General features: G+C 42.5%; 1 protein-coding gene across 1 annotated transcript; it reads right to left on the bottom strand.

Moving 5' to 3' along the window:
* Positions 1–2,178: 2,178 nt before the first annotated feature.
* Positions 2,179–6,415, bottom strand: LOC138903195 (uncharacterized). Its single transcript, XM_070191125.1, has 3 exons — positions 5,813–6,415; positions 4,031–4,471; positions 2,179–2,673 (listed from the first exon to the last, which is right to left on the bottom strand). The coding sequence occupies exons 1-3, from the start codon at positions 6,413–6,415 to the stop codon at positions 2,179–2,181; spliced, it is 1,539 nt and encodes a 512-aa protein (XP_070047226.1).
* Between the last annotated feature and the right edge of the window lie 17,899 nt (positions 6,416–24,314).

Here is a 24,314-nt window from a genome sequence, read left to right as displayed (position 1 = left end):
CACCCCTGTTTTGATCCATAGTGGTGGTGGTCCTTGAGCTGCTAAGATCTTAGTTAACCAAGGGCGAACCGCATCACCCATTTTAAATTTCTCCAAGTATTGAACCGGCTCTACCTCCTCGAACCCCAAATAAGTATTCAGGGTGCTCTGATCAAATCTGACCTTCAGGTTCCTCACCTTGGTCACCTTAGTCCCTTTTTTTATGTGCGCCACATTGGCGTAAAACTCCCTCACTAAATTCTCCTTGGCATCCATCACACTCTGAGTGAACCATGTCCACCATTTTCTCTCCCTGAACTTCTTAGCCATATTAAGATTGAATTTATCCAAGTTTTTCAATAGAAACTGACGCTCAAGTGTGAGCAATCTCTGAGGCCACCACTCTCAGAACCTGGTAAAGGCTATCAGGCTCACGAATCTATCTTCCCAAATCTCCTTCTTTTTCGACCTCTCTAGGCCGGCAACTCTAGTGTCACCCCCTCTACCGTCATCTGGAATATCATCATCATCATCAACTGTGACTGGTGCAGCGGGGTTGTGAGTAGATGAGGGTTCTGAACCCTGGATGCTATCTTCCGAACCCTCAGAAGTGCTTGCTGAGGTGGAAGGCTCATTACGGAGCTGGTATCTCCCCGGGAATTGTTGTGGCTGAGATTGGGCCTCAGGTTGTACCTCCACAGAGTGGACCTCAGATGATTCCCTAGACGAGATGTAGGAACTTGATTCAGAGGGATCCGTGGCCCTACCTCATCCAGTGGTTGTTTTCTTTGCAATACCTTTTTGCACAGCAAGTGGTTGGGTACCCCTGCCTCGGCCTCGGGAGGGTTCACCCCTCCCGTTAGATGTATCACTGTGTCCTCTTGATCTAACTATTGTCTACAATACATAGCAACATGATTCAGTTAAAGTTCAAAACCAGACGATAAAATAGTTACACACAAAATAGCGTGCAGGAGAGGGAAGTGCGGTCCACACAATTTTGGGTGCGAACGCAGAATGGATTGTGTGGACCGTAAAATTTTGGAAGTGTGGCCGCACTAGCTGATCTGTGGTCCACACAATTTAAAGTACGACCGCACAATTCAAGTGTCGTCCGCATAATATTGGGTGCGGCCGCACAATTCAATATCCAAAAACATAATTCTCTGAAGTTTTGATGTGCGTCTGCACACTTTTTTGCGGCCGCAGTTTAGTTTCTGCGGACCGCACAATTTTGAGTTCGGTCCGCACAATCAATACATAAACTTTGCCCTAGCCTAAGGATCTGCGGACCGCACATTTTCTTGTGCGGGCGCACAATTTAAAATCAGACAGAAATTAACTTAGGGTTTTTCAATTTAGCACAATTTGAGCATGGTATTGGCAATTTAGACATGATATATAGTTTGCCCCCCCCCCCCCCCCCCCTCCTAATTATCATTTAGGAAGTTACCCACACAATTTTGAGCACACATGATGATTAATTTGACATTTAGGCCTAAAAATAACTAAACTAATTATGAAAAAAAATAAGAAAATTGAAAAATCTAAGGATGAATTGAACATACAAGTAATGAAGTGATGTAGGGAAGAATCTAAGGTGATGAAGTGAGTGTGAGATGCTTGAATCAATTTGAGTGCACTGTGCTATGTTCAGAGTGTGTAAAGTTTGAACATTGGTGAGGAGGAGCTATTTATAGGTGACCGACTTAGGGAAAAAATGTTAAGCTGAGTGCGGCCGCACAATTTTGAGTGTGGTCCGCACTCCCTACCTGTTACCATTTACCCCTTCTGACGATCTGTGGTCCGCACATTTCTGAGAGTGGCCGCAGATTTTTGTGTGGACCGCACAATTCCTTGTGCGGCCGTAGATCGGCTATTTCTTTGACATGCAAACTACAGAGAGTTTGCAATTTTGTGATGCCCAGTTGTATGGCCGCACAATGAATTGTGCGTCCGCAAACTCCTTTCTTCTATGGCCTTCAAGATTGTGTGTTCTGCACAATAAATGTGCGGTCCGCACTTTTTCCAAACTTAGCCATTTTCCTGAGCACAGTTCCTGCAAAGCACACTTCAAAACCAGTTAGCTCAAAACAAGACCTATCTAAAGAAGAAGAAAAAGAAAAAGAGAAATAAACATGGGTTGCCTCCCAAGAAGCTCCTGATTAAACATCGCGGCACGACGCAGATTACCATCAATCACTTGAAATGAATCACTGCCACAATGTGTCCATCATCAACCTTTCCGTGATAATGCTTCACCCGGTGACCATTGAATCTGAACACTTCATCATTTTTATTCTTCAAGTCTAATGCACCAAAGGGTGTCACACTCATAACTTCAAACAGGCCACTCCATTTAGACTTCAACTTTCCCAGAAACATTCGTAACCGATAATTTAACAATAACACAAGATCACCTTCTTTAAATTCCTTGTTCCGAATGTACTTATCATGGAGGTACTTCATATTTTCCTTGTATAAGGAAGAACTTGTATATGCATGGTACCAGAATTCATCTAACTCATTCAATTGGGCTACCCTTAAGTTGGCGGCGACATCCCACTCAAGATTTAGCTTCTTCAATGCCCACATGGCCTTGTGCTCAAGTTCCACAGGAAGGTGACAAGCTTTACCGAATACCGACCGGTATGGAGACATCCCTATCGGTGTTTTGTAAGCCGTCCTATAAGCCTATAGAGCATCAATAAGTTTCTTCAACCAATCCATCCGATTAGTATTCACTGTCTTTGACAAAATACTCTTGATCTCCTAGTTGGAGACTTCCACTTGTTCGCTTGCTTAAGGGTGATAGGGGGTCGTGACTTTGTGAGTGACACCATACTTGGTGAGTAAGGTATCGAAAGCTTTGTTGCAAAAGTGCGATCCCCCATCACTTATGATGGCCCTTGGAGTACCAAATCTTGTAAAGATGTTCTTTTTCAAAAATACCACCACACTTCTAGCTTCGTTATTGGGTAGAGCAACGGCCTCAACCCACTTTGACACATAGTCCACAACTACCAAAATGTAGGTGTTCCCACAAGAGCTTACGAACGGTCCCATGAAATCTATGCCCCACACATAAAAAATGTCAATTTCCAAGATGGTGGTGAGGGGCATCTCATTTTTCTTTGAAATCCCACCGGCTCTTTGACATTCATCACAATGCTTTACTAGATCACTTGCGGCCTTGTAAAGGGTAGGCCAATAGAATCCATAACTCAACACTTTAGCGGCCGTTCTTGCTCCACCATGGTGACCACCATATGGTAAAGAGTGGTAAGCCCCGAGAATTTCAACTTGTTCCTCCTCCGGCACACACCTACGAATCACACCATATGTACAAATCCGGAAGAGGTACGGTTCATCCCAATAGTATTCAAGGCAATCCCGTTTGAGCTTCTTCCTTTGGTTTGAAGAGAACTCAGTTGGTACAATACCACTCACAAGATAATTTGCTAAGTCAGCGAACCACGGCATCTCGGTCATTGAAATTGCTAGAAGTTGCTCATCGAGGAAGGAGTCATTAATTTCAAGGTTGTCATGTGGCCTCGCCTCCTCCTCCAAGAGATACAAGTGGTCCGCCACTTGATTTTCACTGCCTTTGCGGTCTTGGATGTCTAGATCGAACTCTTACAATAGAAGTACCCATCTCATTAACTGCGCCTTTGAATCTTTCTTGCTCAGTAAGTACCGAAGTGCCGCATGATCCGTGTGGACAATCACCTTGGTACCCATCAAGTACGGGCAAAACTTCTCCATAGAAAAAACAATAGCAATGAGCTCTTTTTCGGTCACCGTGTAATTGACTTGGGCATTGTTCACGGTCGTAGATCGGATGGAAGATTTTGTTGATACGTTGCCCCAAAACTGCTCCGATCGCCACATCACTTGCGTTACACATGAGCTCAAAAGGCAAGCTCCAATTCGGTGCGGTGATAATAGGAGTAGTTGTCAATTTGAACTTAAGCAATTCAAATGCCTTCATGCAATCCTCATTGAAATGGAATTTGGCATCCTTCTCCAAAAGCTTACACAAGGGGTTCACCACTTTGAAAACATCCTTGATGAAACAGTGATAGAACCCTGCATGACCCAAGAAACTCCTCACTCCCTTCATGGATGTTGGAGGTGGAAGTTTAGAAATCACCTCTACTTTGGCCTTGTCGACCTCAATACCATTCTTTGAAATTTTGTGGCCAAGGGAAATTCCTTCCGCACCCATGAAATGACATTTTTCCCAATTCAACACCAAGTTCGGCTCTTCACATATTGCCAACACTTTGTCCAAGTTTGATAAACAATCATCAAAAGAATTCCCAACCACTGAAAAGTCATCCATGAAGACTTCAAGGAAATCCCCCACCATGTCCGTGAAGATAGCCATCATACACCATTGAAAAGTTGTTGATGCATTGCATAAACCAAATGGCATCCGCGAGAATACAAAAGTACCATAGGGACATGTGAAAGTAGTCTTCTCTTGATCCTCCGAAGAAATAAGAATTTGATTGTAGACGGAATACCCATCAAGGAAATAATAGAAAGCACGGCCGGACAACCTATCAAGCATTTGATCAAGTAATGGAAGTGGGAAATGATCCTTCCTTGTGACTTTGTTGAGCTTGCGATAGTCCATACACACTCTTCACTCGGTCACCGTTTTTGTAGGAATCAACTCGTTCTTGTCATTGGTGACCACCGTCATGCCTCCTTTCTTTGGGACTCATTACACCGAAGAAGTCCACGAACTATCGAAAATGGGGTAAACAACCCCGGCATCCAACCACTTTATGATCTCCTTTTTGACCACTTCTTGCATTTCTTCATTTAGCCTTATTTGATGTTCAACGGATGGTTTAGCATCCTCCTCCAAAATAATCTTGTGCATGCAAAATGCGAGGCTTATACCCCGAATATCCGCCAATGTCCATTCGATAGCTTTCTTCCTCTTTTGTAGCACCGCCAATGTGGAGTCTATCTGCACATTAGTCAAACAAGAGGAAAGAATAACCGGTAAAGTAGAACACGGGCCAAGGAATTCATACCTGAGATGCGGAGGCAATGGTTTTAACTCCAAAGTGGGAGGCTCCTCGATTGAGGGCTTTGTTAGAGGAGTCTTCCGATTTTCAAGATCTAAGGATAATTTGCGGGGTTCATAAGTGTACGACCCCATTCCTTGCAATGCATTCACACATTCCACATAGCCATCCTTCTCATCATCATCAAGGTTAAGCAAAACGGCCTCCAAAGTATCATCAACATTCATCGTGGCACTAGCATCATCAATGATCACATCGGTCACCAAGTCCACAAATGAACAAACTTCATTGCTATTCGGTTGCCTCATAAATTTGCACACATGGAAAACCATATTTTCATCACCCACCCGGAAAGTGAGCTCACCGGCTTCCACATCAACAAGAGCCTTCCCCGTAGCAAGGAAAGGTCTACCCAAAATAATCGGCACCTCATAGTCCACTTCACAATCAAGAATCACAAAGTCCACCGGAAGAATGAATTTATCCACATGAACCAACACATCATCAATAATACCCAATGGTCTCTTCATAGTACGATCCGCTATCTGTAATCTCATAGATGTGGGTCTTTGTTGCCCAATTCCCAACATCTTGAAAACCGAATAGGGCATGAAGTTGATACTCTCCCCAAGATCATAAAGAGCTTTAGCAAAGTCGGCGCTTCCAATAGTACAAGGGATTGTGAAAGCGCCAGGATCTTCTAATTTATGAGCCATTGAGTGCACAATTGCACTCACTTGATGAGTCATCTTTATAATCTCACAATTCATCGACCTTTTTTTTGTCACCAAGTCCTGCATGAACTTTGCATAACCAGGCATTTGCTCCAAAGTCTCAACCAATGGCACATTAATAGATAGGCTATCCATCGTGTCAATGAACTTTTTGAATTGGTTATCACTATTTTTCTTGACAAGCCTTTGAGGGTAAGGAGGAGGAGGCCTTGGCATTGGTGCCTTAGCCTTTGGCACTACCGATTCTGGTATGTCAATAATGTGCTCCTTAAACGGGTTCACTTCCTCTTGAGTCTCCTCCATATTGTCATCAATATCAATTCTTACTTCATCATTTGCTTTCACCACATTGTTTGGAATCTCATCTTCTTGTATCACTTCATCATCCACAATTTTTCTTTGACTTGAGGTGGTTGCATCCCCACCTTTTCCACTTCTTGTAGTCACGGCCATGGCATGTCCCATGTTGTTCCCACCCTTTGGGTTCACCACTGTATCACTTGGTGGTGTCCCCTTAGGACGAGTGTTCAAAGCTTGCGAGATTTTCCCCAACTGAACTTCCAAATTGCGAATTGAAGTGTTGTGAGAGGCTAGTTGAGCATCGGAGTCGGCATTCTTCTCCACAATTTGTTTGAACATGTTCTCAATTTGCCCCATCTCATTATTGGAAGAGCTAGGACGATGGGAAGGATAAGGAGGCGGGTTGCTCGGTTGTTGATACATCGAGGGCCTATGAAAGTCTGGCCCCCGATTCCCTTGGTTATTGTTCCACCCCCCTTTGTTGTTGCCTCCCCAATACCCTTGATTATTGCCACTCCAATTTCCTTGGCTATTTTGACCATTCTAATTTCCTTGATTGTTTTGATTGTTCCAATTACCTTGGTTGTTACCACTATTCCAATTGCCTTGGTTGCTAGAGTTCCAATTCCCTTGATTTCTTTGAGATCGCCATTGTTGTTGATTCGGGCCTTGAGAGTTGTTTCTTTGCCCTTGGAAGTTGTTCACATATTGTACTTTCTACTCTTGTTCATTGTACGATTCATCTTGATCAAACCCACTATCTTCTTGCACATATTGTTCCACACAGTTTTGTACTTGTTGACCCTTTTGCCATCTCTTGTTTACCATCATATCTACTCCCTCCATTGCATTGACTTGCTTAGGACCTTGAACTTGTTGAAGTTGAGCCTTGGCTAATTGATTCATTGTGGTGGTCAACTCTGCAATTGCTTGTCCATGATCATGCAATTCTTTATGTAGGTGAATCACATTTGGATCACCTTGAGAAACATTTGCTCTACTTTGCCATGCCGATGAAGTATCTGCCATTTCATCTAAGATATCACAAGCTTCAGCATATGGTGTTGTCATGAAATTTCCACCGGCAAGTTTGTTGACCACGTATTAATTGGTAGTATTGATCCCCCTATCGAAAATTTGTTGAATCATAGCCTACGTCATGTCATTGTTTGGGCACTCTTTCACCATAGTTCGGCACCTCTCCCGTATCTCATGCAAAGACTCATTGGGTTCTTGTTTGAATGCTAGAATCTCGTCTCTAAGAGTAGCCATATGCCCGGGAGAAAAGAACTTGGAAATAAATTTCTCCGCCAATTCATCCCATGTACGGATGGAATGGCTTGGCAATCTTTCTAACCAATCCAAGGCTTTCCCCCATAGAGAGAAGGGAAATAGCCTCAACCTTAAAGCATCCTCAGAGATGTTTGTCTTTTTACTCCCCCAACAAGTGTCCACAAAACCCTTCAAGTGTTTGTATGCATTTTGATTCGAAGCCACGGTGAAGAATCCCCATTTCTCTAGCAATGTGAGCATAACATTTGTGATTTGAAAGTTGCTCGACCTAATACGGGGCGGGACTATGGCACTTGTATACCCTTCGTTTGGAAACACCCAGTGTGGAGCCGCTCTTGGTGGAGGTGGGGAAGGAACGGGAACGTTGTCTTGAGGGGGTCAGCCTCGTCTATTTGCTTGAGGTTCAAAAGGAACCTCTTCAACTTAGTCATCATCCATGTCATCCCCCAATAGAATGTTTCCGAGAGGATCATTGTTGTTGAGAGCTATTGTTTCATCTACAATGGTTTCACAAAAAGATTAGTAACGCAGAAGGAAAGGAATACAAATCACACACAAAACCAAATATAAAGCTAAATCCATTTTTAGCTACCCGGCAACGACGCCAAAAAATTGATCTCGTCCAAGTCACACCTCTATTCGGGGTTGTGAAATAGTCGATTGCAATAATAATACCCAACTAGGAGTCGGGATTGAATCCACAGGGAGCGTAGATGGGATTAGTGGTATATATTTGGAAAGAGCGCGTGAAGTATCTAAGTTGCACTTCCACAAATAGTTGTTTTGATTTTACTTCTAAAATTACACTAAGGATTGCAATTCAAAAATATGAAACTAGAGAATAATGTTTTTTATGTTGTTTTTCAAATATATAAAAAGCCTAGGGTTGTGACTTCCACCTAGGTGTTTGCCTAATGGGTTGTAAGCTTTAAAGCGAGTTTCATTCGTCAGGGTATATTATAGCTATCAACACACCATTACCCACTCAATACCTCTCGGTAAGAGAGTGGTTTTGCCCAATTTGGCTTTCTCAAGTCCAAATGGGTATTGTATAAAACAGTTGATAAAATGCTCAAGTCGGGTTTTACTATCTCTAGATTCAACCGTTTAATTGTGACTATCAATCTCTTGAATTCATCCCAAATTCTTGTTAGCCAAGTTTTCTAGACTAAGTTTCTCTTTCTCAAGAAGAGACTAAGTTAATTAGGCAAGAACTAATGTTTGCAACTATTAATTTTATAAGCAATAATAAGGCTAAATAATAAACCACCAACCATAAACAAGCCCTAAATCAAACACTCATTAGGTTCACATACTAGGGTTAGATCACAACCCTAGCTAAAATCTAGCTACTCATATTGGATATTGAAGAAAATAAAGAAGAAAAGATGATAAAACTCATATTGCAAGATTAATAGATAAAAATCCAATGTAAAATCAATAATACAAGCTAAAGTTGCCTAAAAGGGTAAAGAAAAACGGCTACAAAACTTCTGGTATTAAAAACTTAACCTAATTTCGTGAAAGAAGTCTATTTATATACAGCTAAAATTTTCGGACAAAATTGCCCTTTCGGAGGTTCTGCGGCCGCACAATTCTGTGTGCGGTCCGCACTTTTCTTCAGCCCTTGACAGGAGTGGATTCTGCGGCCTCACAATTCTGTATTGCGGCCACATCTCTTGAGTTTTGCGGTCCGCATAATTCTGGGTGCGGTCGCACATTTGATTTCTACGGCCGCATAATTATAGTGCGGTCCGTAGTTCTTGTTGGGCTTGAATTTGAAACTCTCTAAACTTTGACTTCTGCGGCCGCACTGTTATTGTGCGATCCACACCTTACATGGAAGCTCTGTTGATTCTTCTTCATATTCTGCGGTCGCAGATAGAATTCTGCAGTCCGCACTTGAGCCTGTGTTGATTTTTGTCCTTGTTCAAAAGCGCTCCTTCTTGAGCTGGATTTCATCGTAATGGCTCATTTTTCAATACTCCTGCAAGTAAGCATATTTCATCAGTTTTCGGGAATACCTTTAAACATTTTTGAACTAAAATGAAAGTCAAAAAGCGCAAATAAGTAGTCAAAATCCCCACGTATCACCCACGAATGAAAAAGGTTCAATTAAGGTCATTATTCAAAAAGTCAACAAAAGTCATCTCCCGGTCTCGCTTGGTCCAAATCCGAAATTCAGATCAAAATCCGATTACCCATTCACCCCCGAGCCTGATTATGCAATTTGTTTCGAAATCCGTCCTCAAATTGAGGTCTAAATTCCAATTTTATAAAAATATCTAATTCTACCCAAATCCCCAATTTCTACCTTGAAAATCCTAGATTTTAGATTGAAATCTTATAAAATGTAATAGGTAATTGAATGAATGTAGGTTAGAATCACTTACCAACAAATTGGAGAAGAAGAGCTCTTGAAAAAATCACTTCTAAGGTTTCTAGGTTTGAACATTTGAGAGAATGAACTAAAATCTTGTTTTCCCTTCTTTTACCCAGCTGCAGCTATCGCAATTGCGACACCAAGTTTGCAATTGCGATGACCGCAATTGTGATCAATTCTTCGCAAATGCGAAAAATATCTGATCCTGATATCTTCGCAAAAGCGACATATAGTGTCGCAAGTGCGAGCCAAGGCTTTCGCAAATGCGAATCTCCCTTGGTTTGCTTCCAGTCAGAAATGCGACCATTTGTTCGCAAATGTGAACCCTTCCCCCATCGCATTTGCGGACTTCTCTTCACAAAAGCGAAGCTGACCCAGCCCCCTCCATCTTCGCAGATGTGAGCCTGACTTCGCATTTGCGATCAAGTCCTCGCAAATGCGAGATCTGCAGACCTGATGCACCAGTATTCCATTTAAGTTCAAAATCACTTTGTAGCCTATACGAAACTCACCCTAGCCCTCGGGGCTCCAAACTAAATATGCACACAAGTCCAAAAATGTCATACAACTCTCTTGCGTGATCAAAATACCAAAATAACACCTAGAACTACGAATCGGACACCAAATCAAATGAAACTTTCAATGAAATTTAAGAACTTCTATTTTAACAACCGGACATCCGAATTACGTCAAACCAACTCCGTTTCTCACCAAATTTGTCAAACGAATCATAAATATATTAATGGACCTATAACGAGTTCCGGAACCAAAATACGGACCCGTTATCAATAAAGTCAAACATTGGTCAAATCTTTAAATTCATTAAGCCTTTAAACTTCAAATTTTTGACAAAATGCGATAACTCGAGCTAGGGACTTTCGAATTCGATTCCGGACATACGTCCAGGACCCAAATTATGATACGGACCCACTGGGATCGTTAAAATATGGATCTGGTCTATTTTCTCAAAACGTTGACCAAAGTCAACCCAAATAGATATTTTAAAGCAAATTTTCATGTATATTTTCAATTTTTAATATAAAAGCCTTCCAAAAAATACCTGAACTGCGCATGTAAATCGAGGAAGACTTAAAGAAGCTATTTGAGGCTTCAAAATATAGAATTAAGGTTTAAAACTCTAGATGACCTATCGGATCATCACAGTCAGAATCCCCTAGTCTTATCCAGTGAGCCTTGGATTTCTTATGCAATGCTTGCTCCTCAATCATAGACCATTTCTCCAAGTTGTGAGCTGTTGTCTCTCCATTTCCACTAATTCATTAGAATATTTGTTACTGATTTTTTTCTGAGTATTAATCAATTCAGCTCTAGTCTTCTCAATCTTATGATATATAAACTTGAACTCCTCATTGTTCAGCTACTTTAATAGGGGCCTCAGGGCTTTTAGCTTTAGCCGGATATATTTCATCTTGTTGTCAGCCATATTATTCTTCCATATTTGTTCTACCAGTTGTAAGAAGTTGTCATAGTTAGCCCACATATTAAAAAATCTTAATGGTACCTTAATGTTGTGCTTTAGATGAGCCATAGCTAGTACCATTGAAGAGTGATCTGATATGAGGGGAACATCATATACTATAGGTAAGTGTCCCCATTGCATGATCCACTCATGATTCCCAAATGTTCTATATAATCTACTGTAGATTCTATCAGTGCCACCTTATTTATTAGTCCATGTATTGTATTCACCTTTCCATTGGAGTTAATTAAGCATTAAGCCTTGTATACAATCAGCATAGTCTTTAGTCTCTGCATAGCTCACTGGATTCCCAAACATTCTGTCTTGTGGTAGCATTACTACATTGAAGTCACCAGTAACTATCCATGGTATGCTTATCCCATGTGCCACCTCTTTCAAGTTCCCCCATAAGGTGTCCTTTGCTCTATTGTATTGTAACCATATACAACAGTTAGTAACCAATTCATAGTACCTACATGACTTTTAACATGACAGTCTATTAGTTGAGCTTCAGTTCTGAGCATTTGCACTACATAATAATTTAGATCCCAGCTTACCCAAATCCTCTCATTTGTTGCTTCCTGATAGTTCATTAGGTTTTTCCATCTTGGCATTATGTACTGGCTGATCTTTTGGGCATTATGTTCTTTGACTCTTGCCTCTGCCAATCCTGCCAGTTTGATGTTATTATTCTTCATGTAGTTTCTCAATTCCTTTTGTTTATACCACTTATTTACTCCTCTAACATTCTATAATAACAACTTCATAGAGTAAGGTTTGGATCCCTACCCTATCCAGGAGTATGAAGTTGTTTTCACTGCGCCCTTTTCTACTAGGTTATGACCCATATTTTGTAGGTGTTACTCTAAGATCAGGAAAGTTGTGAAGGTTAAAAGCTGGACTTGCATTTGTTCCACCCCCTATATGTTGGATGATAGAATTTCCTCCTGCCTCTACTGATTGGCATGCTTGTGTTCTACTTGTTCTTGGACTTTCTGGTTGTTCTAAGATTTGTGGCCTTAGTTCACTTTCAGCTATTATCCTCTTCTATTTAGGATACTCTTGTTATCTCTTCTGCTGGAGGGGTTGTTCTGGTACTGCATTTTATTTTGTAGCTGGTATTATCGGGCCAGTGGATCTCCATTCATATGTGACAGGTTTGTTATCTCTTTTCCTTTTTTGTTGTGGCACTGGAGGTTTGGCTCTAGTTTGGCAACTATGATCAACAATTTGACTTTTATCACAAAACATATGACTCCAATCATAGGTTACCTGTTGCTGAAACTTCCTTACTTTTGGGTCAATCACAGTGATTTCCTCAGACAATGTTCGACTCACATTTACTTCAATTAGTATACGTGCATAGGATATCCTTGTTTGTTTAGTAGTGCATTCATTAGCATACAAGGGTGTGCCTAGGACACTAGAAATTCTGCTCAATGACTTACTACTCCAACAACTCATTGGGAGGTTAGGAAATTTTACCCAAATAGGGATATCAGTTGGAAACTCCTTGCTAAAATCAAACTCGGGTGTCCAAGGTTTCAAGATTATTGGTCTATTGTTTATTGTATATGGCCCAGCGTAGAAGACTACATGTATATCAGTGATAGTATGAAACTTAAGCACATAGTAGCCCTCTTCATGATAATAAACATCAGGAGTAGAAACTTTAGACCAATTCTGCCCAATGTAACTACACATTACAGTATATCCAGGAGTCTCACCAATGATATAAGATATTAATGCACATCTCCATTTCTCTTTCTCTGGTGCTACTTCATCTTCTTCCAATTGCACTACTGGTTGGCCATCCACCAGTTGGGGGGATGTATGAAAGGGTCATGCCATTAGCAGCTGACCTATTACCTTTAAACAAATTAGTCCATGTCCCCATTTTCTTTGGATCATTTGTTCGTTTTTGATTAACTTGTTCTATATCTTTCACTGTTCCATTGGTTACTATAGCATTTCCTCCTAGTGGTTGTTGTGTAACCTTTGCTATAATCACTTCTGTTTCCTTTGCCATTTGTACAACCTCTGCATCCTTGGTTATTGCAATCCACTCAATTGGTTTAGGATTAGCAATTAGTAGTCCCTCAATTGACCTAGGGTTTGCAATTTGGGGATTTTCTCCTTCAAAGCTAGGAGATAAATCACCGCTTAGCTGTAGTCATTGCACCACTATTTTAGGATTTGTTCCATATCCCAGTGCATTAGTTCTCTTATCCTCCATTAACTGAGTTGGGGTAGTTTCTGCTATCTTAGGTCGAGCTTCCTCTGTTTTCACACGAGCTCCCACTGAGCTTCCAAAAGCAACTAGTGGAACTTTCTTAGGTCTTCCTCATCCTCGTCCTCATCCTCGTCATCGTACCCATCCTCGCCCTCTTGCCATGGTCGATTTCGGCATACAGTTAGCTGACGTGCACCGATCGCATGAGAGAGAAGAGAGAGAAGCAGCACTCAATGTTTATACCAAACTATATTAACTTACAATAATTAAGTAATTTCATGAGAAGAGAAAATATATTATTCAATCACGGTTAATTGATAGAGGTCAACATACAAACACATTTCATGTATTTATTAGGTTGGCATAAGGCCTAATGCAAATAATTTTTTATTCTTTGACTATTGTATCTCCACCTTGCCTCAAGTCCCAATATAACAGCCTAAACAGCAATAATATGATGTATCAACAAGAATAATAGAGACTGAGATATGATATGTAAATAAAAACTGAGACTGGGTATAGATAGCATTTAGCAGGTAATTCAACATATAACACGATCTCTATGGGTCCCAACAATACCAACACATAGCCTAAGCATGGTCTCTAACATGACTCACAGTCAAATTTCTATAACACATGAAGAGCATATGGCTAACAATAAGTTTATTCAATTTTTCAGTTTCACGGAATGGACCAAGTCACAATTACCACGGTGCATGCCCACACGCCCGTCACCTAGCATGTGTGTCACCTTTAAAACAATTATATAACACCAAAATCCAGGGTTTCATACCCTCAGGACCAGATTTAAAATTGTTACTTGCCTCAATCCGAGAGAAACTCTACTCCAATATGCCTTTGCCTCACAAATCGGTCTCCAAACATCCCGAATCTATCCACAAAAAGTACAATACCATCAATACAAGCTAAAGGAATTAAATCTACAAGAATATACTAAATTATAGTTCAAAATCCAAAATTGGCTCAAACCCAACCCGGGCCCACATCTCGAAATCCAACAAAATTCACAAAACCCGAAAGCTCATTCACCCACGAGTTTAACAAAACCAAATTTGTTAAATTTCGACATCAAATCGCCATTCAAATCCCCAAAATTAACTCTCCAAATCCCTAGCTTCAAACCCCCAAATTTCACCTCAAAAATACACCAACTATGTGAAAATATCAGTAGGGAAACATAATTATTGAATAGAAATAAATCCAAGGAACTTACCTCAAGAATCACCTTGAAAATCCTCTCAAAAATCTCCAAACCCGAGCTCAAAAATGATAGAAATGTGAAAAATCCCAGAACCCACGATTTTGAATCTTTATATACTGCCCAGTGATGCCTTCATCGCGAACGCGACCATCCTCTCGCGTTCGCGTAGACCATTCAGACTGCCCCTCAAATTAACCCTTCGCGAATGCGACCCTAGCCTCACGAACGCGAAGCTTTGCCGACCCTATTCTTTGCAAACGCGACCACTACCCTGCAAACGCGTAGACCAAAAGCTTGGGGTCCCTAGCTGCCTCAATACTTCTTCGCGAACGCATCACCATTCCCCCTTTCGCGATGCACTCTCAGTCCAAACCTTCGTGTTCGCGTCCCCTACTTCGCCAACGTGAAGAATAAAACTTCCTCTGCCAACGGATTCCCTTCGCGAACGCGAGACCTCTCTCGTGAACGCATAAGAGGAAACCAGATAATTTACACCAGCAAATCTTCAGCCATCAAGCTAAGTCCAAAAATGATCTGTTAACCACCTGAAACTCACCCGAGGCCCCCGAGACCTCAACCAAACATACCATCAAGTCCCAAAACATCCTACGAACTTATTAGAACCCTCAAATCACCTCAAACAACATCAAAAATACGATTCGCACCAAATTCAAGCCTAATGAACTTTGAAACTTACAAATTCAACAAACGACGCTGAAACCTATCAAACCACGTCTGATTGACCTCAAATTTTGCACACAAGTCACAAATGACACCATGAACCTACTCCAACTTCTAGAATCGGAATCCGACCCTGATATCAAAAAGTCCACCCCACCCCCACCCCCGATCAAACTTCTAAAATTTTAACTTTCGCCATTTTAAGCCTAATTCTACTACGGACCTCCAAATCCCAATCCGGACACGCTCTTAAATCTAGAATCACCCAACGTAGCTAATATAGCCATCAAAATTCAAATCCGGGGTCGTTTATACATAAGTCGATATCCGATCGACTTTTTCAACTTAAGCTTTCAATTAAGAGACTAAGTGTCTCGATTCACTCTAAATTCTCTCCGGACCCAAACCACTTAACCCGATGAGTCATAAAATAACAGTAAAGCACAAAAATGAGCAGATTAGGGGGAACGGGGCTACAACTCTCGAAACGAATTGCCGGATCGTTACATCCTCCCCCTCTTAATCAAGCATTCATCCTCGAACGAGTCTAGAAACATACCTGGAGTCTCAAATAGGTGTGGATATCTGCTCTGCATCTCCCGCTCGGTCTCCCAAGTAGCCTCCTCAACTGGGTGACCTCTATGCTACACCTTAACTAAAGTTATATCTTTTGACCTCAACTTTCGAACCTGCCGAACCAGAATAGCCATCGCCTCCACAATATAAGTCAAATCACAATCTAACTGAACCGTACTGAAATCCAAAATATGAGACGGATCGCCGACATACTTTTGGAGCATAGAAATATGAAATATTGGATGCACACTCGACAAGCTAGGTGGTAAGGCAAGCTTGTAAGCCACCTCCCCAATCCTCTAAAGTACCTTAAACGGCCCAACGAACCTAGGGCTCAACTTGACCTTCTTTCCGAATCTCATAACACCCTTCATGGGTGAAACCTTCAGCAGAACCTTCTCCCCAACCATGTATGACACATCACGGACCTTCCTGTCGGCATAGCTCTTCTGTCTAGACTGCGCCATGCGAAGCCGCCCCTGAATCAATTTAACCTTGTCCAATGCAACATGAACCATGTCTGTACCCAAAATCCTAGCCTTACCGGGCTCAAACCAACCCACCGGAGATCTACACCGCCTCCCATACAAAGCCTCATATAGGGCCATCTGGATGCTCGATTGATTAGATATTGTTGTAAGCAAACTCCGCGAGTGGCAGAAACTGGTCCCATGAAACCCCAAAATCAATGACACACACACATAGCATATCCTCCAATATCTGAATAGTGCGCTCGGACTGCCCGTCCGTGTGAGGGTGAAATATTGTACTCAACTCCACCTGAGTGCCCAACTCTCGCTGCACGGCTCTCCAAAATTGCGATGTGAACTGTGTGCCTCTATCTGAAATGATGGAAACTGGCACACCTTGAAGGCGAACAATCTCTTTGATGTAAAACTCAGCCAACCGATCTGAAGAGAAAGTAGTACCCACTGGAATGAAGTGCGCAGACTTGGTCAGCCGATCCACAATCACCCAAATAGCATCGAACTTCCTTGAAGTCCGTGGTAGCCCAACTACGAAATCCATGGTGATCTGCTCCCAATTCCACTCTGGAATCTCTATCCTCTAAAGCAAGACACCTGATCTCTGATGCTCATATTTTACCTGTTGACAGTTAAGGCACCGAGCTACAAACCCCACTATGTCCTTCTTCATCCTCCTCCACCAATAGTGCTGCCTCAAGTCCTGATACATCTTCGTGACACCCAGATGAATGGAATACCGTGAACTGTAGGCCTCCTCAAGAATCAACTCGTGTAGCCCATCCACATTAAGCACATAAATCCGACCTTCCATCCTCAATACCCCATCATCCCTAATAGTCACATCCCTGGCATCACCGTGCTGAACTATGTCCTTAAGGAGAAGCAAATAAGGATCATCATACTGGCACTCTCTGATGCGGTCAAATAAGGAAGACCGAGAAACCACACTAGCGAGAACCTGACTGGGCTCCGAAATATCCAATCTCATGAACCGATTGGCCAAAGCCTGAACATCCACTATAAGAGGTCTCTCTCCAACGGGAAGGAAAGCAAGACTACCCATACGCACCGCCTTCCTAATCAAGGAATCGGTCACCACATTGGCCTTCCCCTGATTATAAAAATAGTAATGTCATAGTCCTTTAGCAGCTCCAACCATCTTCGCTTCCTCAAATTGAGATCTTTCCGTTTGAACAAGTGTTGGAGGCTCCGATGATCTGTAAATACCTCACAGGACACACCATAGAGATAGTGCCTCCAAATCTTCAATGCATGAACAATGGTAGGCAACTCCAAATCATGAACAGGGTAGTTCTTCTCATGGGGCTTCAACTGGCGCGAAGCATATGCAATCACTCTACCCTCCTGAATCAAAACATACCCAATACCGATCTGAGAAACATCATAATACACTGTAAAAGAACCAGAAGTTGATGGTAGAACTAGAACTGGAGTTGTGGTCAAAGCAGTCTTAAGCTTCTGAAAGTTCTCCTCGCACTCATCCGACCACCTAAAAAGAGCACCCTTTTGGGTCAATTTGGTCAAGGGCGATGCAATCGACGAAAAACCCTTCATGAAGCGACGGTAATAACCAGCCAAGCCAAGAAAGATCTGAATATCCGTAGTTGAGGACGGTCTGGGCCTAACTCTAAATCGCCTCTATCTTCTTCAGATCCACCTGAATACCCTCATTAGACACCACGTGCCCCAAGAACGCCACTAAACTGAGCTAAAACTCACACTTAGAGAACTTTGCATAAAGTTTCTCCTCCCTCAACCGCTGCAAAATAATCCTCAAATGCTAGGTATGCTCTTCTTGGATACGAGAGTATACCAGGATATCATCAATGAATATAATGATGAATGAGTCAAGATAAGGCTGAAATACATTGTTCATCAAATGCATGAACGATGCTGGGGTATTGGTCAGCCCAAAAGACATCACAAGGAACTCATAATGACCATATCGGGTCCTAAAAGTTGTCTTAAGAATATCCGAGTCCCAAATCGTCAACTGGTGATACCCAGACCTCAAATCAATCTTGGAGAACACCTCGCTCCTTGAAGCTGGTCAAATAGATCATCAATACGCGGCAAAGGATACTTGTTCTTGATTGTGACTTTGTTCAACTGCCTATAATCAATGCACATTCTTATAGTACCATCCTTGTTCTTCACAAACAGAATAGGTGCACCCCAAGGTGACACACTAGGCCTAATAAACCCCTTATCAAGGAGTTCCTGAAGCTGCTCCTTCAACTCAGCCGGTGCTATACGGTACGGTGGAATAGAAATAGGTTGAGTGCCCGACACCAAGTCAATATCGATGTCAGGCGGCATGCCCCGCAGGTCTGCAGGAAACACATCCGGGAAATCTCGCACCACCAGAACAGAATCAATAGTAGGGGTCTCTACACTAACATCCCTCACAAAGGCCAAATAAGATAGACAACCCTTCTCCACCATCCGCTGGGCCTTCAGGTATGAAATCACTCTACTGGGAACATAGTCTAGAGAACCTCGCCACTCAATCTGTGGCAACCCCGACATCGCCAACATCACGGTCTTGGCGTGACAGTCCAAAACAGCATGACATGGAGACAACCAGTCCATACCCAAGATCACATCGAAATCAACCATACTAAGAAACAAGAGATCAAATCTAGTCTCCAATCCCCCAATAGTCACTACACAGGATCAATATACACGGTCTACAATGATAGTATCGCCCACCGGCATTGATATATGAACAGAGGAAACTAGAGACTCACGGGGCATATCCAGATAATGAGCAAAATACGATGACACATTGTTAAATAATACAGAGGCATCTATGTGGAAAAGTGAAATAATACCTATGATCACTGCATCTGAAGCAATGGCATCTGGTATGGCAGGAAGAGTATAGAAGCGGGTCTGACCGCCACCTGATCGGCCTCCCCCTCTAGGTCAACCTCTAGCTGATTGTGCCCCACCCCGAGCTGGTTGAGGGGATGGTGTAGCAACTGTTATAGAAGTCGCAACCTGACTCCTCTGTTGCGCTGGACCTCCCTGACGACGAGGACACTGCCTCCACACATGCCCAAACTCCCTGGTGCAGGTAGCAGGGACTGAAAGGAACCCCGAGCACTGGGATAACTGGTAGAAAGACCTGGCATAGACGAGTCCTGACTCGATGGAGCACGGGATGAACTTTGAGCTGGAAGGGCACTGAAAGATGAGTGACCCTGCTGAAAACTGTGTGAACCATGCCCAGATGATGCACCACGGTGAACTGGGCGAGCCGTCTGAGCATGCCTGTAAGGACGACCCCTGTCGTGGTATAACTGACCCCCAGAAGGAACACCGCTGAATCCACCATGTCCACGAGGCCTCTTGGCCTCCCTCTCAACCCTCTCCTAGCTGCGGACCATCTCTATCTGACGAGCAATATCGACAATCTCATCAAAAGTAGTACCAGACACTCTCTCTCTAGTCATAAGCAACTGCGGCTGAAATGTGAGGCTATCAATGAACCACATGATCCTCTCCCTATCAGTGGGAACCAACCAGACTGCATGACAGGTCAACTCAGAAAACCTCATCTCGTACTGTGTCACAGTCATATCACCCTGACGAAGCTGCTCAAACTGTCTGTGTAGCTCCTCTCTGCAGGACTGAGGCACGAACTTCTCCAGGAAGAGAATAGAGAACTCCTGTCACATAAGTGGTGCTGTGCCGACCGGCCTACGCCTATCATAAGCCTCCCACCAACTGAAGGCAGCCCCAGAGAACTAAAAAGTAGTGAACGAGACCCCACTGGTCTCCAGGATACCTATTGTACAGAGAATCCTCTACCACTTGTCCAAGAAACTCTGGGCATCCTCCGCCTTTGTACCACTGAAAGATGGAGGCTGGAGTCTCCCAAACCTCTCCAATCTCCGCTGCTCATCATTAGACATAACAGGAACCACATGGGCCTGAGCAATTGTAATCGGCTGGGCTAATAGTGCCCCCGGTGTCTGGAGTCCCTATATCACCTGCTCTGGTGTGCGGGCGACGGGAGTTTGAGTACCTCCCCCGGCCTGAGAAGTGGCTGCTGCGGCCGGAACAGAGACTGCCTGAGCAAGACTGGTGCACACGATCAGAATCTGAGCTAAGGCCTCCTGAAGGCCTGAAATCACAGTGGGCACGGGTGGTGCCTGAGATGGTCCCACAGGCTCATCCAGTACTGGAACCTGCTCCTGAACTGGGGAAACTGGTAGATCTGTAGGTGTGGCCCTAGCTGTTGTACGAGATGCACCTCTACCCCAACTGCGGCCTCGGCCTCTCTTGGCCCCAATTGGTGGTACTGGTGGATGTCCGTCCTGCCCAGTAGTACGTGTCCTCACCATCTATGAGAGAATATAATAACAGAAAGTTAGTTACCAGAATCAACAGATTCGCACAACAAGAATTCAAGAATGTGAAGTTTCCTAAGGGTTCGGTAGCCTCACAAAGATAAGTACAGACGTCTCTGTACCGATCCGCAAGACTCTACTAAACCTGCTCATGACTCGTGAGACCTATGTAACCTAGGCTCTGATACCAATTTGTCACGACCCAAATCCTAAACTATCGTGATGGCGCCTATCGATGGTATTAGGCAAGCCAACATTTCCAAAATAATTCCAATATTTAACTGAAAAGTAAATCAAGATATTTTAAATAGGCAAAGTTTTCATAATCAGAGGTAAAACCCAAAACACAAGTGCGGAAAATAGCTCCCAAAATCCGGGTGTCACTGAGCTCATGAGCATCTATACATCACCAGTCTAGAAAACAAATGTCTATAATAGTTTGGATCCAAATACAACGAAAGAAAGGATAAGGAAGGAGAAACAAGTACTGCAAATGCAAGGCAGCTACCTCGATATCTCCAACAGTCAGCTACGTGAAATATCAACACTCTCTGCATCCGAAAACTCCTGGATCTGCACACGAAGTGCAGAGTATAGCGTGAGTACAACCAACTCAGTAAGTAACAATAATAAATAAGGAACTGAAAGATAGTGACGAGCTACACAATTATAATTCATTTTCAGTAGTCCCAACAAGGAAAGTAGACATGCTTTCAAATCCGACAAATTAAGTCAAATCAGTTTAGTTATGCCAAATTCAAGTAAAAATCGGATAAAAATATCTTTCAGAAGTTTCTAGAACAGTTATATATGGCAACTATGTGCAACAACAATGAAATCATATACAGCCTCTCAGGGAAACAATCACTCAGTCCTCCCATTCACTCCAACCTCATAATCACTCATTCCTCACAGTCACTTACCACTTAGCACTCGGCACTCGGCACTCGGACTCAGTAGGTACCCGCGCTCACTGGGGGGTGTGTACAGACTCCGAAGGGGCTCCTTCAGCCCAAGCGCTATATCAAGCCAATCATGGCATAAATCAATGAAACATGTTGCGGCGTACAGCCCGATCCCATAAATATCCTCACAATCGGCCTCACTCAGTCATCAATCTCTCTAGTCTCTCGGGCTCTCATAAATAAGGAAAATCATCCCAAACAACAATAATATGATGTATCAACAAGAATAATAGAGGATGAGATATGATGTGCGAATAAAAACTGAGACTGAGTACAAATAGCATTTAGCAGGCAATTCAACATGTAACACGACCTCGGTGGGTCCCATCAGTACCAACACATAGCCTAATCATGGTCTCTAACATGATTCACAGTCAAATTTCTATAACACATGAAGAGCATATGGCTAACAATAAGTTTATTCAACTTTTCAGTTTCACAGAATAGACCAAGTCACAATTCCCACGGTGCACGCCCACAGGCCTGTCACCTAGTATGTGCGTCACCTCCAAAACAATCATATAAATTTCGGGGTTTCATAACCTCAGGAGTAGATTTAAAACTGTTACTTACCTCAATCTGAGCGAAACTTTACTCCAATATGCCTTTTGCCTCGCGAATCGGCCTCTAAACATCCTGAATCTAGCCACAAGCAGTACAATACAATCAATACGGGCTAAAGGAATCAATTCTACAAGAATTTACGAAATTATAGCTCAAAATCCGAAATTGGCTCAAACCCGACCCCTGAGCCCACGTCTTGAAATCCGACAAAAGTCACAAAATCCGAAAGCCCATTCATCCATGAGTCTAACCATACCAAATATGTTTAAATCTGACATCAAATCGCCATTCAAATCCCCAAAATTAACTCTCCAAATCCCTAGCCTCAAACCCCTAAAATTTCACCTCAAAAACACACTAACTATGTGGGAAAATCAGTGGAAAAACATAATTATTGAATAGAAATGAATCCAAGGAACTTACCTCAAGAATGACCTTGAAATCCTCTCAAAAATCTCCAAAACCTAGCTCAAAAATGTTAGAAATGTGAAAAATCCTGGAACCCTCGATTTTGAATCTTTATATACTGCCTAGTGATGCCTTCATCGCGAATGCGACCATCCTCTCACGTTCGCGTAGACCATTCTGACTGCCCCTCAAATTAACCCTTCACGAACGCGACCCCAGCATCGCGAACGTGAAGCTTTGCCGACCCCACTCTTCGCGAACGCGACCACTGCCCTGCGAACGCGTAGACCAAAAGCTTGGGGTCCCTAGCTGCTTTAACACTTCTTCGCGAACGCGTCACCATTCTCGTGTTCACGATGCACTCTCAGTCCAAATCTTTGTGTTCGCATCATCTTCTTCGCGAACGCGAAGAACAAAACTTTCTCTGCCAACAGATGCCCTTCGTGAATGCGAGACCTCTCTCACGAACGCATAAGAGGAAACCAGAAAATTCACACCAGCAAATCTTCAGCCATCAAGCTAAGTCCAAACATTATCCGTTAACCACCCTAAACTTACCCGAGGCCCCCGGGACCTCAACTAGACATATCATCAAGTCCCAAAATATCATAGAACTTAGTCGAACTCTCAAATCACCTCAAACAACATCAAAAATACGAATCGCACCCAATTCAAGCCTAATGAACTTTGAAACTTCCAAATTCTACAAACGACGCCGAAACCTATCAAACAACGTCCCATTGACCTCAAATTTTGCACACAAGTCAAAAATGATATCACGAACCTACTTCAACTTCCAGGTTCGGAATTCGACCCCGATATCAAAAAGCCTACCTCCGGTCAAAATTTTAACTTTCGCCATTTTAAGCCTAGTTCTATTACGGTCCTCCAAATCCCAATCCAGACACGCTCCTAAGTCCAGAATAACCCAACGGAGATAATGGAACCATCAAAATTCAAATTCGAGGTCATTTACATATAAGTCGATATCCGATTGACTTTTCCAACTTAAGCTTTCAATTAAGAGACTAAGTATCTCAATTCACTTTGAATTCTCTCCGGACCCAAACCAACTAACCCGATGAGTCATAAAATAATAGTAAAGCACAAAAATGAGCAGAAAAGGGCGAACAGGGCTACAACTCTCGAAATGACCGGTCGGGTCGTTACAAGTTCTGATCAAGTTATTTTGAGTTTGTATCATGAATTAGTTTGAATATTTAAGTTATTTTGATTTAGTGTGAACTAGTTTGAATGGTTTAGTTTATATTTTGGTAGGAGGTTATTGTATTTTTGGGTGGAGATTGATGTAGATTATTGTATGTTTGGGTGGAGATTGATGTAGTTGTGTTGGGTATTTTGGTTATTGTTATTAGTTGGAGGTTTTTGTTGTTATTTGGCAGCAAAATAATACTAGAATAATAGTTGTTTGTTGAGTAAATTTTATGGGTGGTCATTTAGCTTTGTGTTTATTACCTTAAAGTCACTTTTCTTTTTTTTGTTACGTAAAAATCATTCAACCTTGCGTTTATTACCCAAAAGTCACTTTTCTTTCTTATGTTACACAAAAATCATTTTATTATG

The sequence above is a fragment of the Nicotiana tomentosiformis genome, chromosome 12, assembly GCF_000390325.3.
Source record: "Nicotiana tomentosiformis chromosome 12, ASM39032v3, whole genome shotgun sequence".
NCBI lineage: Eukaryota > Viridiplantae > Streptophyta > Magnoliopsida > Solanales > Solanaceae > Nicotiana > Nicotiana tomentosiformis.
Note: the sequence above shows the minus strand (reverse complement) of the source record. Positions and strands in the feature narration are given on the sequence as shown.

Bases quoted from the DNA above. Each gene is read 5' to 3' on its own strand.
- LOC138903195 (XM_070191125.1), bottom strand. From the start codon at position 6,415: ATGGGGCAAATTGAGAACATGTTCAAACAAATTGTGGAGAAGAATGCC. The intron at 4,472-5,812 runs GTGACAAAAAAA...ATTTCTTCGGAG, and splicing joins CAAAGTTCATGCAGGACTTG to GATCAAGAGAAGACTACTTT. The intron at 2,674-4,030 runs GTGAACCCCTTG...GATGCTCTATAG, and splicing joins TCAAGGATGTTTTCAAAGTG to GCTTATAGGACGGCTTACAA.